This window comes from Punica granatum, chromosome 3 (genome assembly GCF_007655135.1).
Source record: "Punica granatum isolate Tunisia-2019 chromosome 3, ASM765513v2, whole genome shotgun sequence".
In the NCBI taxonomy this organism is placed as follows: domain Eukaryota; kingdom Viridiplantae; phylum Streptophyta; class Magnoliopsida; order Myrtales; family Lythraceae; genus Punica; species Punica granatum.
The window spans coordinates 620,726-636,626 of NC_045129.1; the positions used below are offsets into that span (position 1 = coordinate 620,726).

At 39.2% G+C, this 15,901-nt stretch overlaps 2 protein-coding genes across 2 annotated transcripts; both read right to left on the reverse strand.

Moving 5' to 3' along the window:
• Positions 1 to 4,675: 4,675 nt before the first annotated feature.
• Positions 4,676 to 7,062, reverse strand: LOC116201447 (AAA-ATPase At5g57480). Its single transcript, XM_031532693.1, has one exon. The coding sequence runs from the start codon at positions 6,739 to 6,741 to the stop codon at positions 5,161 to 5,163; it is 1,581 nt and encodes a 526-aa protein (XP_031388553.1). The 5' UTR covers positions 6,742 to 7,062; the 3' UTR covers positions 4,676 to 5,160.
• A 5,229-nt stretch (positions 7,063 to 12,291) lies between these two features.
• Positions 12,292 to 15,065, reverse strand: LOC116201340 (protein YIPF6 homolog). Its single transcript, XM_031532552.1, has 3 exons — positions 14,369 to 15,065; positions 12,885 to 12,959; positions 12,292 to 12,798 (listed from the first exon to the last, which is right to left on the reverse strand). Exons 1-3 carry the CDS (start codon positions 14,882 to 14,884, stop codon positions 12,538 to 12,540), a joined length of 852 nt encoding a protein of 283 aa, XP_031388412.1. The 5' UTR covers positions 14,885 to 15,065; the 3' UTR covers positions 12,292 to 12,537.
• Between the last annotated feature and the right edge of the window lie 836 nt (positions 15,066 to 15,901).

A 15,901-nucleotide genomic window follows, 5' to 3' on the forward strand; every position in this document is an offset into this window, starting at 1 on the left:
CATAATGCTCTCAACTTATTATTTGCAAAACTTAAGATGTTATTCATACCGCACACACTAAAACAAAACAATAGGATTTATATTCAAAAGTCAACGCATTTAAACATTTAGAGTTCACTCCATAAAATAAAGATAATAATATCATAAACGATAATATGAATAAATATCCCCGATTTGTGTTAAGCTGGAACTCACATTGAAAAATTAAGAAAAAATGACATACATGAAGAATGAGTTCCATCCTGTACCAGCTTAAAATTTTAAATTAAAAATGTGCTCGCAATAAATCGTCACTCATTATAAACTCTTATGAAAAATAACATAGAATGAACTCAACTAAATTTGTACAATAAAGTCAAGTTTAGTGTCAATGAATGAAAATAATGATTAAACAATGATCATGGCGTTAATATTATCTAGAAAGTTATATCTAGAAATTGTATATATCTTAATGATATACGTAAAATGAATATATTTAAAGATTGTTTAAAATTATAGATGTAATCGTGTGTTTTTGTGCGGGTTACCATACTAAAAATATATAATCATATTATATTTTTGTCGGTTGTTCTCTATGTTTGATTTGTTTAAATATTTGAATTTCTACAACAAGATCAATTAAAGATAATAATGATAGTCATTTTATAATGAGTTTATATAATTCATGGACCTAGGAACACTCCCAACGCATTATTTTAAGATATTAACATTATCAATAAATAAGTGTGTATAAAAAATAATAATATCTTAATATTATATGTGTGTAACAATTGAGACAGTTTTCAAACCCACGGCGAAGTGCGGGTATTTTTGCCTAGTATGTATTATTTGGAGAAGAAATGGAATATCAAGAAACCAGGTGGACATGAGTTGAGAGTACAGCCAACACCAACCAATACATGACAAATTCGGATTGTTTTGTTCTTATAAAGAGGGGAATATGCAGCCCCTCACAACAATCAAACATCATTTTCTTCTGGTGGATATATGTGTGGTCTTGAAACATCATTCCAAGCCATACATTATAAGGAATGTTGCTCGAAAACGATGTATTTGGATGTAATATCGATCAACAGGTTAATCTTGTGCTGTAGTTGCTTTCAAATCACTAGATCAATAGCTGGAACTAAAATGCCTTACTTTTCGGGATAACTAATATGATAATCTCTCATTTTTCTTTCTTCGTTTGCATATTCTATCAAATTGTTATGAATTGTTAGCTACATCAGAAAGATATTAAAAAATCCATAAGTTTAAAAAATATTGGATTCCCGAGCTGACCAGTTTGAACATTTGAATTAAAAATTCGACTCAACTCCTATAAGTTTAGTAAATTTTTTACATAATATCAGGACGAGTTACGTGCTCTTAGAGGTTCACACCTCGTCATATTTGGGGTAGCAGAAAAGTGAAAACCAAACTCGTCATTTTTAGACCAAATGAAAATAATAAATAAATAAATAATCAACTTTTGTGGAATTTATGTTGTATTTGGTATTTGAGTTGAGTTGAGTTGAGTTTTGGTTTGGTTTTAATTGATTTGTAATGATTGTTTTGTTGAATTATGAGAAAAAGTAATGAATAGTTGAGATAAAGTAATGATTAAGTAATGATCTTATTATTGAATTATGGAAAAAGTAATAAATAGTTTAGAGAATTTAATATTAAAATTTGAATTGAATGATTAAATAATTGATAAAAAGGGAAATAGTAATAATTATTTTATTGAATTTAAGATAAGTGGAGTTGAGTTGAATTGAGTTAAAAAAACTTCTAAAGCCAAACATGGTGTATATAATCGCCAAGATTGATGATGATGAATTAATATTTGCAAGCAGTAATTTTGGTCAATGGCCATAAATCTCATGTTGTTTCTCATTCAAAAGCGCATAGTTAAGGGAATTTGGTCCAAGATCCTGCAGAAAGGAGATCTCCGTTGGAAGTAGCTGGCGCCTGCAGTCGCCATTGAATTTATTCTTTGTCACGAAGAAAGTACGCATGTATAGATTACCACAACTCGACCAAATTTGACTCCAACACCCACCCACCCCCGGACTTAACCCACAAAAGAAAAAAAAACAATTAGAATAATCATAAACATATTTAACATGTTCTTAGCGGAAGAAAGAAAGAACAAAAATGTGGATACTATTTTCCAGACCATCCGATTCTATATATAACACAAAATTTCACAAGAAGGAAGTTAATTAAATGGATGGGAACGAAATAAAGCAACAAGGTACTTTTCCAAAAAAAAAAAAAAAAAAAGGTGGTAAGATAACATGATGAGATGAATGAATGTTTTATTCGATAAATTATAACCGAATAAGATACATAGCTCTTACACTGCTATCCGTTCCGGACATATTTGAGTTATGATCAATTACGTATTTTTGGTGCTAATATTTTTTTTATCTTTTTTTTTTTGGAATAAGTGGTGTTTCATTCGATCAATAATTTTAAGAAATAATGTACAAGTGCCATCGTTTGAGGCCACAGAGCTACCACACTTTGTAGCATTTGCACGCATGTGCTAATTAAGTTGTTCAAAGATATCATATCATTATTCTTGTTTTTTAGCCCATTATTACTTAGTTAGTTGCTCCAGAAATATCCAAAACTATGACACATATTCTCCCGCAGAGGATAGTATTATAATCTATTCCGATTATATCAATATATCAGAATTTTTCTTTTTGGTAAATGATCATTCAGTAAAAGATAATATCTTCAGATCAACTCAATTAGTCGATCTTTTTCATTATCGTCTTAGATTGTCAGTGAGTTGCACGTGGTGTCACCATCTAGGGATTTCTTTTTCATGTGCAAAATTTTTATCTCAATTCAAAATTGGTGAGCTTCTTGGCCAAAAAGAGAAGAATGGTATTCTCTCTCTTAATTTAGCATTTTTCTTTTGAAATTATTATGTATTCGAGCCGAACTACTTTAATACCGAACTCTATACCAGCACGGGCTTCGGTTAATGTTTTCGAACATGTAATGGAAAAGAAAGAAATAAAATGGAGTGTTGCTAGTTAATGCAAAATTCGTGAATGGAATAAGAAAGTTATCTTTTACACAAGCTCTCTTTCATGGCATGCACGTTTTCCATGGGCAGCAACAATTTATAATAAGAGTTTTTTTTTACCGGATTGTAATTCATTTCTCTTTTTTAACAAAGACATTCATGAATATATGGAAAGATAAATTTGTATTCTTCTTACCGGTTAAAATTCTTTACCATTCAATCAATATTTTATTAGTTCTTATTATCACTCTTTTTTTTTTTCAATTACATATGGAAGTCAATAAATTTAATCTAATAAAATAGAAATTTCAAGTTGCATTTGGTTTCATAGTATGATTTTAAAATCAGATTTTGATTTTGATTTTGAGTGGAATAAATGGGGCCCATCATTTGACTTTGTATGAGTTATGTTGTTTTATTGTGAAAAAAAGTGGTATAAATGGTGTCCACTCTTTGAATTTGTATGAGTTATTTTGTTTTGTAGTAGATAGAGTTAAGTTACAATTGTGATTCTAAAATATTATCCTAAAACCAAACAAGCCCTCAATACCTAATAAAGGAGTATCGGTAATCTCACAAAAGGATATCGAACCTAAAATTCTTTTATTATCAAGCGAATGCATATATCACTACGTTATACCCTCTTTGATTATATAAATGTTGAACTGTCGCTGCAATATATTGCGTACATAATTTCTTATTTGAGTACTTTCTTTCGTTCTTTCACTTGTCACTACCACGTAGTCCAACATCTACTCTTTTATTATTATTATTATTATTATTATTTTTATCGAAACGTCAGGAACATATACTTTATCGAATTGCCTTTCCAACTCATTATCAAAATCAACAACTACCAACCAAATAAAAAAAGCACCAGCATAAATTAATTCAAATGATTCGCGATTATTTTCGGTAAATAATATCATGAATTCGAGTGTTTTGAATGAAAAAAAATTATGCTTAAATAGTTTTATCTCTCAATAAATTGACTCGACTCGAACTGAATAAGTTAAAATTTGTTAAATTTTCGAATGTCAAAATACACATAAGAAAATAATTTAATAATAATAATAATAATAAGAGGCTATGGGGGAGTCTAACTTTTGTTGATTACAGGCAAGAATGGACTTTCTCTTGTTTTGTTTGGCTTCGCAAAATCCTCCTTTTTCCCGGCACGAAGATCTGGTGATTGCTTGAGTTTGCTACTGCTTTATCACACACTATTACCCGAACTGCCCTTACCTTTCCCTTCCCCTGCCCCAAGTTTTATCCGTTTCCTCCGTCTCTGTCGGTTCTTTCAATATTATGCATTGCAGCTATCGATTGCATGTTTGACAACAGATCACGGCAAAAATAATTCATCACTTCCATCCATCCATCCATCCATCCATCCAATTGGCTTGCATCGTACACGTACATATAATATCAATGACCACTTGATGCGGTTCTCTATTGCCGATTGAATGAGATTCACAGTGCATGCGGAGTCGTATCCGAATGCCCCGAGTATGTGTATATGTAGTAAGGATGAAGCACAATGAGTGTAAATTGCAACATTGTTGATTGAGGAATAGGGCATTAGTTATTGATTCCTGGCCTTGTTGGTTGGGGTTGTCTGAGGACAGGGAAATAGCCAAATCTAAGTAAAGGTAAATTGGTTTGTATATACCAAAACACTATTGAAACATAGTATATATATATATTTGTAGACAAATATTCACCACTAATCATCCTTTGGTTGTCCTCCTCCGCCACCTCACCTCAACCCCACCATCAAAATCTGGCCTTTTCTTCCTATTGGATCATTAAACCAAAATTATATATTTAATTTTTTGAAAAAAAAAATCTTTCCCCCTCATTGTCATTCTTTCCCTATTCTCCACATACAATCCATCATTATTATTTTTATTATCTCTCTCTCTCTCTCTTTTTTTTTTTCCCCCTTTCTTGGCAGAGGTTAAAGCAATTTCCGATTTGAACACACTAGTGTGCTACTAACTGCACATAATCTTATGTTCACCTGATCCAAATTTTAACCGGGTTTCTAGCGAGCGAACTCGAAAATCGGAACCAGCCCGACCGGTGTCATTCATTTTCTAATACCTTGATGATCGCCATCATCATCATCATCAATCGACAAGATCATCTGCTGCTTCCCCTTGTTGCTGTTGTTTCTTGCAACTAGTGTTGTCCTTCTCTTGGCAATTAGTGGGCGGCCTCTTGACACCCTTGGGGCTCTCCAGGGCCCTCTTCTCCTGCTCCTCATCCTCCACTACTCCGCCGCCGAAGTTTGAAATCGAATTCCTCTCCGCCCTCGCCTTCAGCACCTCCAGAAGCTCCCTCACGGCCCGCCTCCGGTCGCCCCTGTTCTTGATCAGCACCTCGCTGACGTCCGCCGGGGTCATCGCCGCCTTCTCCGTCACCTCTTCCAGCTCTCTCATCACCTCCCTGCCCAGCTCCCCATCCACTTCTTCGCACTCCCAGCCCAAGTAGTTCCTCAAGAGGATCTTCAGCGCCGGGAAGGAGCAATAGCTCATGAAGATGTGCATGTCCATCCTCCCGCTCCGGAGCAGAGCCGGGTCCAGCTTCTCGATGTGGTTGGTCGTGAACACGAAGATCCTCTCGCTCCCGCAGCACGACCACAGCCCATCGGTGAAGTTCAGCAGCCCCGACAAGGTGATCGTGTTGTTCGCGCCCCCTTCTTCTCCCGGCCCGCCGCCCCGCAGGTCCAGGGAACTGGGGTCGTAGCAGTTCCGATTTGCAGACGACCCATTACCACCCCCCGGCTTCCATCTGTTCGACAAATTGACAGAGCAGTCGATGTCCTCGATCACAATGATCGACTTGGAGCTAGTCTTCATGAGCAGCTTCCGGAGCTCGGAATTGGAGTGCACCTCGGTGAGCTCGAGGTCGTAGATGTCGTAGCCCAGGTAGTTGGCCATCGCGGCGATCATGCTCGACTTCCCCGTCCCTGGCGGGCCGTAGAGCAGGTAGCCCCTCTTCCAGGCCCGGCCGGTGCGCTGATAGAATGACTGCCCGCTGGCAAAGTCTCGGAGGTCGTCCATGATGGCCTGCTTCCTGTCCGGGTCCATGGCGAGGGTGTCGAAGGTGCTGGGGTGCTTGAATGGGACGGACTCCCAGGGGTGGCCGCGGGAGTCGAGGGAGCCGCCGCGGGAGTTGGTGTAGAGGAGCCTCTCCTGGTTCTTGCGCCGGATGTCGTTGGCCCTCTCCATGATGTGATCGAGGTAGGAGTCGAGGATGAGGTCCTTGTCGCGCTTCTTGATGCGGAGGGTGAAGCCCCGCTTCTCGTCGGGAAGGGGCCGCCAGGAGAAAGACTGGGATTGGCGCTGGGTGACGACGTGCTCCCAGAGGATGGCGACCCCGCGGAAGGTGTCGGAGATGGAGTCGTTGTTGGAGAGGCCGAAGGTGGTGGCGCTGGAGTTGAGGGCGCGGGTGAGGCTGAGGCGGCTGCCGGCGGCGGAGACAAAGGAGCTGAGGTAGAGCTGGACGGCGTTGTAGAGCTCGTTGGTGTTGACGCCGTCGATCTCGGTGATGTCAAAGTAGCAGTAGGCGGAAAAGCAGTGGAAGAGGCGGTTGAGGAACTTGAGGACGGCGAATCGGAGCTCCGGTGGGAAGACCACTTGGAGCAAGGATTGACAAAAGGCCAGCACCCCCAGCACCGATGCCACTGACGTCCATAACTCCTTCATGTCGATTCCGTCCTCTCTCCCCTCCCAATTCCTTGTTTCTGTTCTGTCTTAAACTAAAAAAAAAGATTGAATTTTTAATCCTTAAATCGTAAAAAGGGACGAACTTTTCCTTCCTTCCTTCCTTTCTTTCTTTCTGCAGTTGAAACCGAACAAAACGAAACAAAACCAAACCAAACCAAACCAAACCAAACAAGGGGAGGAAGAAGGATAGAGCTGGCTGGTGATGTTTTCGAGGAACTTTGGGTTTGAGTCTGAAACAGGCAGCAGAATGCGAGTGATAATAATAATAATAAAGAGCAGGAGAAATGGGGGTGGGCTTTTGTTTCGTCTATGTTTGAGCGTGCAAATGTGGTGTTTCCCTTCAATTTATAGATAGGAGAGGGGAAAAAAAGGAGGAAGGAGGGAGGAAGTAAAGGCTTATTTGATTCGTAAATATAATTTTAAAATTATAATTTTAATATAATTCTATCAATAATAAAATAAAATAATTCATACAAAATCAAAGAGTGAACTTCATTTATATCATTTTTTTTTACAACAAAACAAAATAACTCACACAAAGTTATATGGTGGACCTTATTTATACCACGCTATTTTAAAATTAAAATTTAATTTTGAAATCTTATTTTGAAACCAAAAGCAACATAAATAAATGTTGAGCTCTCTTCTTCTTGGGCGTATGTATGTATGAATGTGGGGGAGTAAAACCGGGAAGACTGTAGAGAGAGAATATTAATTAATTAATTGAGGGAAGGGAAAAGGAAGATGGAATTGAAACATGGAAAAGGGGAGAGTGGCTCTAATTAATGATAATAACAATAATAATTAATGCTAATGAAGTGCAGGGGAAAAAAGAAAAGGAAAAAAAAGAGCACAGCACGTGGGAGGGAAGGAAGAAAAAAAGGAACAAAAAGGGGTGGTTTTAGGAAATGTGAGATAGCAGGCACAAAGGGTATATTTTTTTGGCCTCTCTACTCTTTATTTATTTTTATTTTTATTTTTTCGACCACGAAATGTCCCATTCTATTGATTAATGTTAATCCTTGTTCAGTCATCAGTTATACACAGTTGTTCCAGTTTTGTCTATATGGTGCTTCACTGGATTTTGAACTCATGCCCTATTGGTAGAGTTTACTCATGTGGATGGCACCTTGTTTGCTTAATTAAACCTCATGATTTGATTGTAATTAAATAATTATTATATTGTGGAGGGGGTGAGAGTGGGGAATGAGTAATTTACAGGAGTTATGGTTCTACTTTTTCCCTGGACTCTACTATGGACTAAAAGGGAACAAACAAAGGCTTTTGCCAGTTGCCAATTGCTGCCATTACATTACATTACATTACACAAGCCTAAAAAAAGGGAGAGGGAGTGAATTACTTACTGAAACCGCCAGAACAGATTGTGAAATAAGAGAGAGAGAGAGAGAGAGATGAACCAAAGAATCATAATCTGAAGATCCTTTGGAAGGGCACAATGAACGATCCTGAGCTGAGCGTATGCACTCAATGAGCCTTGATAGATGCACTAATTCAATTTCACTGCAGGACTCTGTGGCTTGCAGGGAAGCAACCACCAAAGCTTGCATAAAACAATTGGCATTAAATGAAACTTAAATTAAAAGGTCGGTTTCATCTCATTGAAGCACAACAATATTCGGGTTCTACTCATTTATTCCACGAAACGAGAGAATTGATCAGGTGCTCTAAGAATACATAAGGATCTCGGTCCGAGGAAGGCCAGGTAAAAGAAAGATATTCACACAACAGTCAACACAAAGTGTGTGGAGAATCTTGGATGCTCTGATGGGGATATTTGCATGCAGTAGCAGTTCTCTGCAGAGGGTGGAGAGATATTCATCTTCTTGATCTATCTAGCTATGCTAGGAACTCCTTTGCCCCCTCCCAACCCCCCCCCCCCCCCCCCCCCACCCCCCCCCAAAAAAAAAAATTACAGGTACAAAGTTCAAAAAATAATTTTATTTGAGAAAAAAAGGAAAATAAGAACAGGAAGAGCTAATGAGGGATGCTGGTGTGGTGTGGGGGCCCTGCTGCCTCATGGCTCACATGTCAAAACATGTTTGTCTGATTCTTGATCAGAGTTCATAGTATATTATAGTATAGTGTACGAAAGGAAGTCTGTAGATTTGGCCTCTGCCTTCTCAAGATATCTCTACCCTTTCAAATACTCCCCCCCCCTATTTACCATAACAATTATTTTCTTTTTATATTTCACATTTATCTTAATATTAATATTAATTGCTTCAGAGTCTACTTTAAACCCACCCTGCTGCTCTGCTCATGGCTCAAACTTTGCTTGTTTCGGGTGAGAAAATCTGAAGAAAGATTCAGAGATCTCTGATGTTAAGCACTTTGTACTCATCCCATCTGCATTGATTAATAAAAAAAGGTCAGATTCTCCTTCTTCATGTCACTTTTTTTTTTCTTTTTTTAATCATCCATGATATTTTTGCAGACACTTATTTTTTTCATTTTCTAACACATTGACCGGTTTTCTTTCATGCAGATGTGATTATCGATTATAATCATGTATTTACCAGATAATGACTCGTATCTAAAGTATAATTTTGGAAAATAAATAAAGATTAAAATTTATAGTAAAAAGATTGAAGAATTTGTCAGTGGAATGTTGACCCTTGAGGCGTAGCTGCATCTCCATCAGTGTGGCATATATGGGATAGGGTTGTTTTCTGATGAATATGTGGGATTAGATAGGGTTGTTATGATGATGGGGCTGTGAGCAAAATATTGGACTTGTCTTCTTAGCCCTGTGTCCTACAAGTCTCAGACAGGCCCTTTTAATCTTCATTACTATTATTTAATTGAGTCTCGATGATAATTAGACAGTGCTCCAACTTAACTTTCTAATAAATAAATAAAATAAACTCTTTTTACCAAGTTAATTACGGGATTGATTTTGTAACTTTGTCAATGAGATTCTTATTGAAAATCCATTGGATTCATACGGGTTTGGGCCAATTTTCACTTAAAAATTCAAGTACTCTTGGTTGAACTTTGACATATTGGGTCTGGCGTTGTGTGGATGCGCACATATGCGTAACATGACCTATGATACCATATCATATTGAATTTATATTTATTAAATTTCTATTGAGCTTATATGGGCTTAGACTCATTTTTACTTAAAAGTTCAAGCTGATAAATATTAGTACCGATGTCTCATATAAATCAATGGATATGGAACCATCTTTTTTTTTTATGTGGAATTAACATGTATGTATGATGATTAGTAATCTAATTGAGAATAGAATAGTTGGGCAGAGAAGAGAAAGGGATAAGCCCAAGCCGCCTATGGGTGAGTGTGAGAGGGTGGTGGTGCCTGGCAATGGATTAGCTCCACGAGTGAAGCAAATTATATATGTTACTAATTATTGAAATTTTAATATTTATAAATAAATTATTAGAGGTATCAATAATAATTTTTATAAATAAATTAATTAAAACGATTGGAAGCCATTAATTGACAAATAAATTGTAAGAAAAATATAATTTTAATAAATGGAGAGATACGTCAGGCGGTGTGATGAGAGGAAGCGATAAGAACCAGTCTCTCTGGCTTCTGTTTGGTTCTGGGAGATCGATCATTCAAATTTCACGTCTCGCAGAAGAAACAAAAACATATGATATTTTTGTATATGAAAGAGGAAAACTTATTATTATATATATAGTGCTCCATACCCGATCGAGAATATTTCTAATCGGTCGGTCGATTCGGAAGAGTGAACCTTCCATGACGGCAGCCATTTCTCGTCCATAGGAGGACGAACCTCCCCGTGTTTTTGTTCCATTCAAGACCATCGGGGATCTCGATCGATCGAGTCGAGCCGGGGAACGGGGCAGGGGCATAGAAGTATAACTTATGATTTATTTTCTCCCCGGCCTGTCGTCACCTCACTTGCATTAATTCCATCAAAACTCTCACTTCCCCCCGTTGCCACTGTCAGTCTCTAATCTACAAGCAAAGTAAAGCTCTTCCGACAAGCAAAACCACACAAAAGGAGCCAAAGTTGCATTATTTTTGTTTTGTTTCTGATTTCCCCCAGTTTCCTTTCCCATGAAAACTCTCCTGTCAACTATTTCCTTAGCATCTCTCCCTCTAAAAATTTCTTGTTCCAGCTGAATCGATCCATTATGAGATAAAACTCTTTCAATATATATTTTTTTATTTACAAAACTCGAATCAAATATCTTACTTAAAAGAGATAAATATCAAACAATTTGAATCTATCCATATTGATATATTATTATTTTTTTCTTTTAAAAAATGAAAACACAGTTAGAAATTAAAATGCGCTATAGATTTTTCAACACCCACATTGTCATTGTGATGCTTTATGGAATTCAATATTTATGTGCTTCCGATTAAGATCTTCCCCATATTCTAAAATTTTCGAGAGTCAAGCTGCCCTCTACACTTCGATGACTGATTCAAATCGGTGATATCAATGCAAAGGTAGATGCCCTTACCTAGAATCAAGATCCCAAATTTGACTCTTGCGAGTGAAATTTTTCTTACTCCTTTATTTTTCCATATTATTTTGTCAAATCTTTATTTTGTCTTGGCCAAAGTAGAAAAAGAAAAACTTGGTCAACACCACCACCACCCATGGGAGGACCGTATCTTTGCCGGCCCTCCTTTTATATTTCCGAGTCTTCGAGAGACCCATTTAGATTTACACTGCAAGTGCGTAAGATAGCCAATTAAACAGACGAAGATACCTAGAATCGGTTCTATCTCTGTTTTATAGCTGAAACTGACCATTTCTTGATCGTTTCAATAAATTTTCAATGCGTCATCATGCAGGCTAAGTGTAATCAGGGATCTCTACTAAATATGAAAAGCAAACAATGCATTGCCTTTGTGTTGGCTTCCCGTTGGAGTCTATGTATAATTGTGCGGCTACAATATCTGGCTCTTTAGTCAGGACAAATTCTGTAGGCCCGATACGGTCATATGGCTAGAGGTCCATATCCAACGGTCACCTCGATACAAAATATGCCTAACGATATGGAAGGAAGGAGCTAGTACTACCATTGGCATTGGCATTGGCAAAGAGAGTAGGGTAGAAGGAAGCGTGCGATACTGAAACTACAAAAAATTTTACAGGCTGGAAGAGGATTGCCCTTTTTCCTGACCCAAAGGGATTCTGTCAGTATTTCTTGGGATATTGTTGATGGAATAAAGAGGATTTGCTTAGGTGTCCATGACCCACGAAAAGCTACGCTCTGAAGTAGTAATAGGAGAACATTAGTGGGTCTCCCCAGGATCCCTCCTCAATTGCATCTCTTACAGCTCGTCGTTTGGATCACAGGGATAGAGGGTTGTGGAGAGCCTTTGGATGGAAAAGACGGCTTATAGTGGAAAATGGAGGTCATAACCCACCCCTCCATAACCTTTCAGTCCTCCACAGCCCAAACAAGCCCTTAACATATTGTATCGCACAGTACCAAGAGATGGTATCGACTCCAATCCACATTATTGAGGTTGGGTTTTAGGACATGGAGACAAATACGAACTCTCACGTGCTAAAATTAAAGTATTCAAGTTATCATCACCAAAACTTTGGTACAATTCACGATATGATACCGTAGTCCATACATGTATAACTCCAACTATGCGTCGAAAAGCTTACAAGAAGATGAGAGTAAAAAGCAAGAGGATTTTCTACATAACTGCACTCTTGTAAGAGATTTCAATTGCTTTATATGCGGTTCAATCCGAGATGGCAACTATCTACTGATCCACACAGTTCATCAGTCAATGGCGATGATGAGGAAGCCAACTGATACATACATAAGAAAGACCGGGTAGAGCGCTAGAGCTTTCCTCCTCGGGTTGACTGCTGAGCTCATGAAGGGGTATGCAGCCCAAGAACTCCAAGCAAGTGTCACGCACACCACAATGACTTTCAGGATCACATTATCCTTCAGCAGACAGATTACAGCTCCGACATCGAGTGGGAAGAGGCAGTAGCCAAGAAGGCTCAGACTCTGGAAGAAAATTATCTGCCCGCCCTGAAACGAATGCACACAAACCAAATCATCCATACCATAACACGCATCTGTGTAAGTGGGAAAAAGAGAGGGCGGGAGGGAGATACCAGTAACAACACATTAAGAGTGAGAATCACCGCACCCGCTGCAAGAACTGCAAATGCAACTGCGAAAACCTCACTCTGAAAGGAGAAGACCAATTAGTATCAACAAGGATAAACTAATCTAACCTAATGAAATCAAATTAGTCACGATAGATAGGCAGGGATCTTGAATAGAACATCATGATCACAACTCTGACTTTTTTTATAAATTTATCACAACTCTGATGTAAAAATGAGATGGCATCTTCTGTAAAAAGTGAGAAAGGTGTGGGGCTAATACGAAGCTACACACCACATAAGATCTATAACCCTATCGTTTGAAGGAAAAAGCCCTGGATTTTTTAATAATTAATGCTTGGGTGTTGCAAGATGCTGTCTCAATTCTAAAAGTGATGCTTGACAAGGCTTACTTTAGATTCCACGAAAACATGCATCCGGTTCCTGGCAGATTCATCTGCTAATCTAACTCTTCACAGAAATTTGTTCTCTAATCTGGTGACAGATCCTTTAAATGGAATATAGGATATCATCAGGCAGAAACCTAAGAAATCCTAACCAGGCCACCGCATAGAATGCTTCTCATTCCCAAATGCAGAATACAAACATTCAGTAACACGTCTAATTTGTGGCGTCTCTTCATTTCCTCAGCTCCTCCAAATTATAGAGTTCAAGAATTCCAGAACGCACTCCAGTATTAGTAGCCCTCTACTCCTGCCTCATGCAGAAGTAGAGATAACAAGCATTTTACAGAAAGTTCACACAGATCTAAGTCATCTTTCCCATGATCATGGAATCAGAAAAACTATACAACGGATCAACTGCATATAAGCATAAGTATGGTGTTAATGTGTTATCACTATTTCTACTGTAAATGGCAGATCCCTAAAGCCCAAAAGAAAGGCAACAACCAGAAGCTGCATATAAGTACCTGAACTAAACAAACTTCTGTTTTCCGGAAGTATAAGAGTGCAATCGCCGCTACGTACATTCAAGCCGCAATATCTACCCGGAATTTCTACTTATGAAGCAATACTTAGATCATTACAGGATTAGTCTAACCTAGCCTAGCCATGCACTAGACAATTCTTGACCTGCAAATCAGGGAAGGAGAATTCAAGCTGTTCCAAGTTCTCAATATGAAACGAAATGCAGCCTTTGGATCAATGATCAGCAATCATTTCAACTTAAATTATGTATGATATTCACCTGCAAACTTCTTATTCGATGGAGCATTCCTTACTATAAACTATTCAATACCTAAGATCCTAATTATTACTTCAACGACACAACATCGCGCACAGATTTCACCAACCACCGACACCTGAGATTCGAGCATTCAAGAAATTATCAAGTTGAGCTAAAAATTCTGTGGCGCAACACCATCGATCCAATCGTATGAAGCATCTATCGCAGCTTGAATCCTATCACTGGGGGCAAAACTGAAGCAGCTCGACTATCATCAAAGGTGAAAGATTTAAAGGGCTCACCTTTTTCACTGAGGCAGACCAGGAAAGAGTAAGCCCAAGGAACACAATGAAGAAAAAGGGGCCCCAGAGATCCCAATCCCGGAGAGCCTTGCCTGGATCTTCACGGTAAGGGTTCGGGAACACGACGAGCTTCAGATTGCTCACTATCCTAGACAGATCTCGCTTCACCGTGTCCCATACCGGCTCGGTCAGCGTGTTCGGGCCGGAGCCAAACCCGCTGGTCGAGATGGTCGGGTTGTTGGGATTGGCTGAGCTGACAGGAGGCGGCGGAGGGGCGGGGGCGGCAGGGACGGGGGTCGGCTTCTGGATGGAGGTGAGGGGAGGGGGAGGGATGTTAGAGGGGATGAAGGGCGAGGAGGAGACGGGGATTTGGGCCCGCGGGGGGCTGGGGGGACGGGCCGGGAGGACGGTGGCCGGGCCGGAGTGGACGCTGGCGTTGATGAGGTTCTCGATCTCGTCGATGTCAGACTGGGAGGAGGCGTGAAGAGGGACCGTGTCGCTGTGGGAGTGCGACATTTTCCGGGAAAATGCAGGCCTGCTTGCTTCCTAGGCGACAAACCGGAGACAATTCCACTGGATCTAGCGTTAGGGTTTCACCTTCAGACAAAGAGTAGATACAGATCGGAGAAAGGAAGAAGATGGCGATGATGGAAAACTTCAGCTGCAACAAATGTTTTTTTTTTTTTTTTCCCCCTGAATGGTGGCGTGGGGGGCAAATAAGAAAGAGTAAACTGGCAATTAAGTCCCGAGTTATGGTTTTACGTCACTTGGGTCCCTGACTTTTTTCCCATCACTTGGAAACCTGAGTTATGGTGTTTGCATCAGTTAAATCCTTTTTGCATCACTGAGATCATTTTGCTACATCAAGTCAATCCTTTACAACATCAGATAGAACATTTACTACATCATCTAGGTCATTTTCTATATTAGTTGTTAAGTTCTTTGCTACACCCGTGAAGTCTCTGAACTTTATTGCATATCAATTTGATCATTTTTTTACATTAGTTAAATTCTTTTGCTATAAATTAAGAGGTTGACGGTGTTAAATGAGATGAGATACTACATTAATTAGGTCCCTTGTCCACCTTTTTATGTTTTACCAAATCCTTTTTGTGATTATTTTTCCTCACCTCTCACACTCTCTCTCTTAATCGACAATTTCTTTCTCTATCTTCTCCCGTCTTTCAAGTCCGTCCATCCGTTTGTCTCTATTGTTTCCAACCTCCCCTTCCTCACTCTTGTTTCATCCTCTTGTCCTTATGTTTTCGTGACAGAGGGGCAACACCAACTGACATGGGTTTAACTTGCTCGAGGGGTTCGAGGCTGCTCAGCCACGTCGGCTCTTCCATAGGAGTATCTTGGGTTGCAATACAACAGATTTCCTCAAATCTCCTCTCTATCCGTCAAGCCCAACATGACAAGGCAACACCATAGCACCACAATGACACGACAACTGGACTGTGATGCGATTGTTGGTTTTGCAGTCAACCACGCACGGGGAAGCTAATGGGAAGCCAACACTCGCTGACCTCC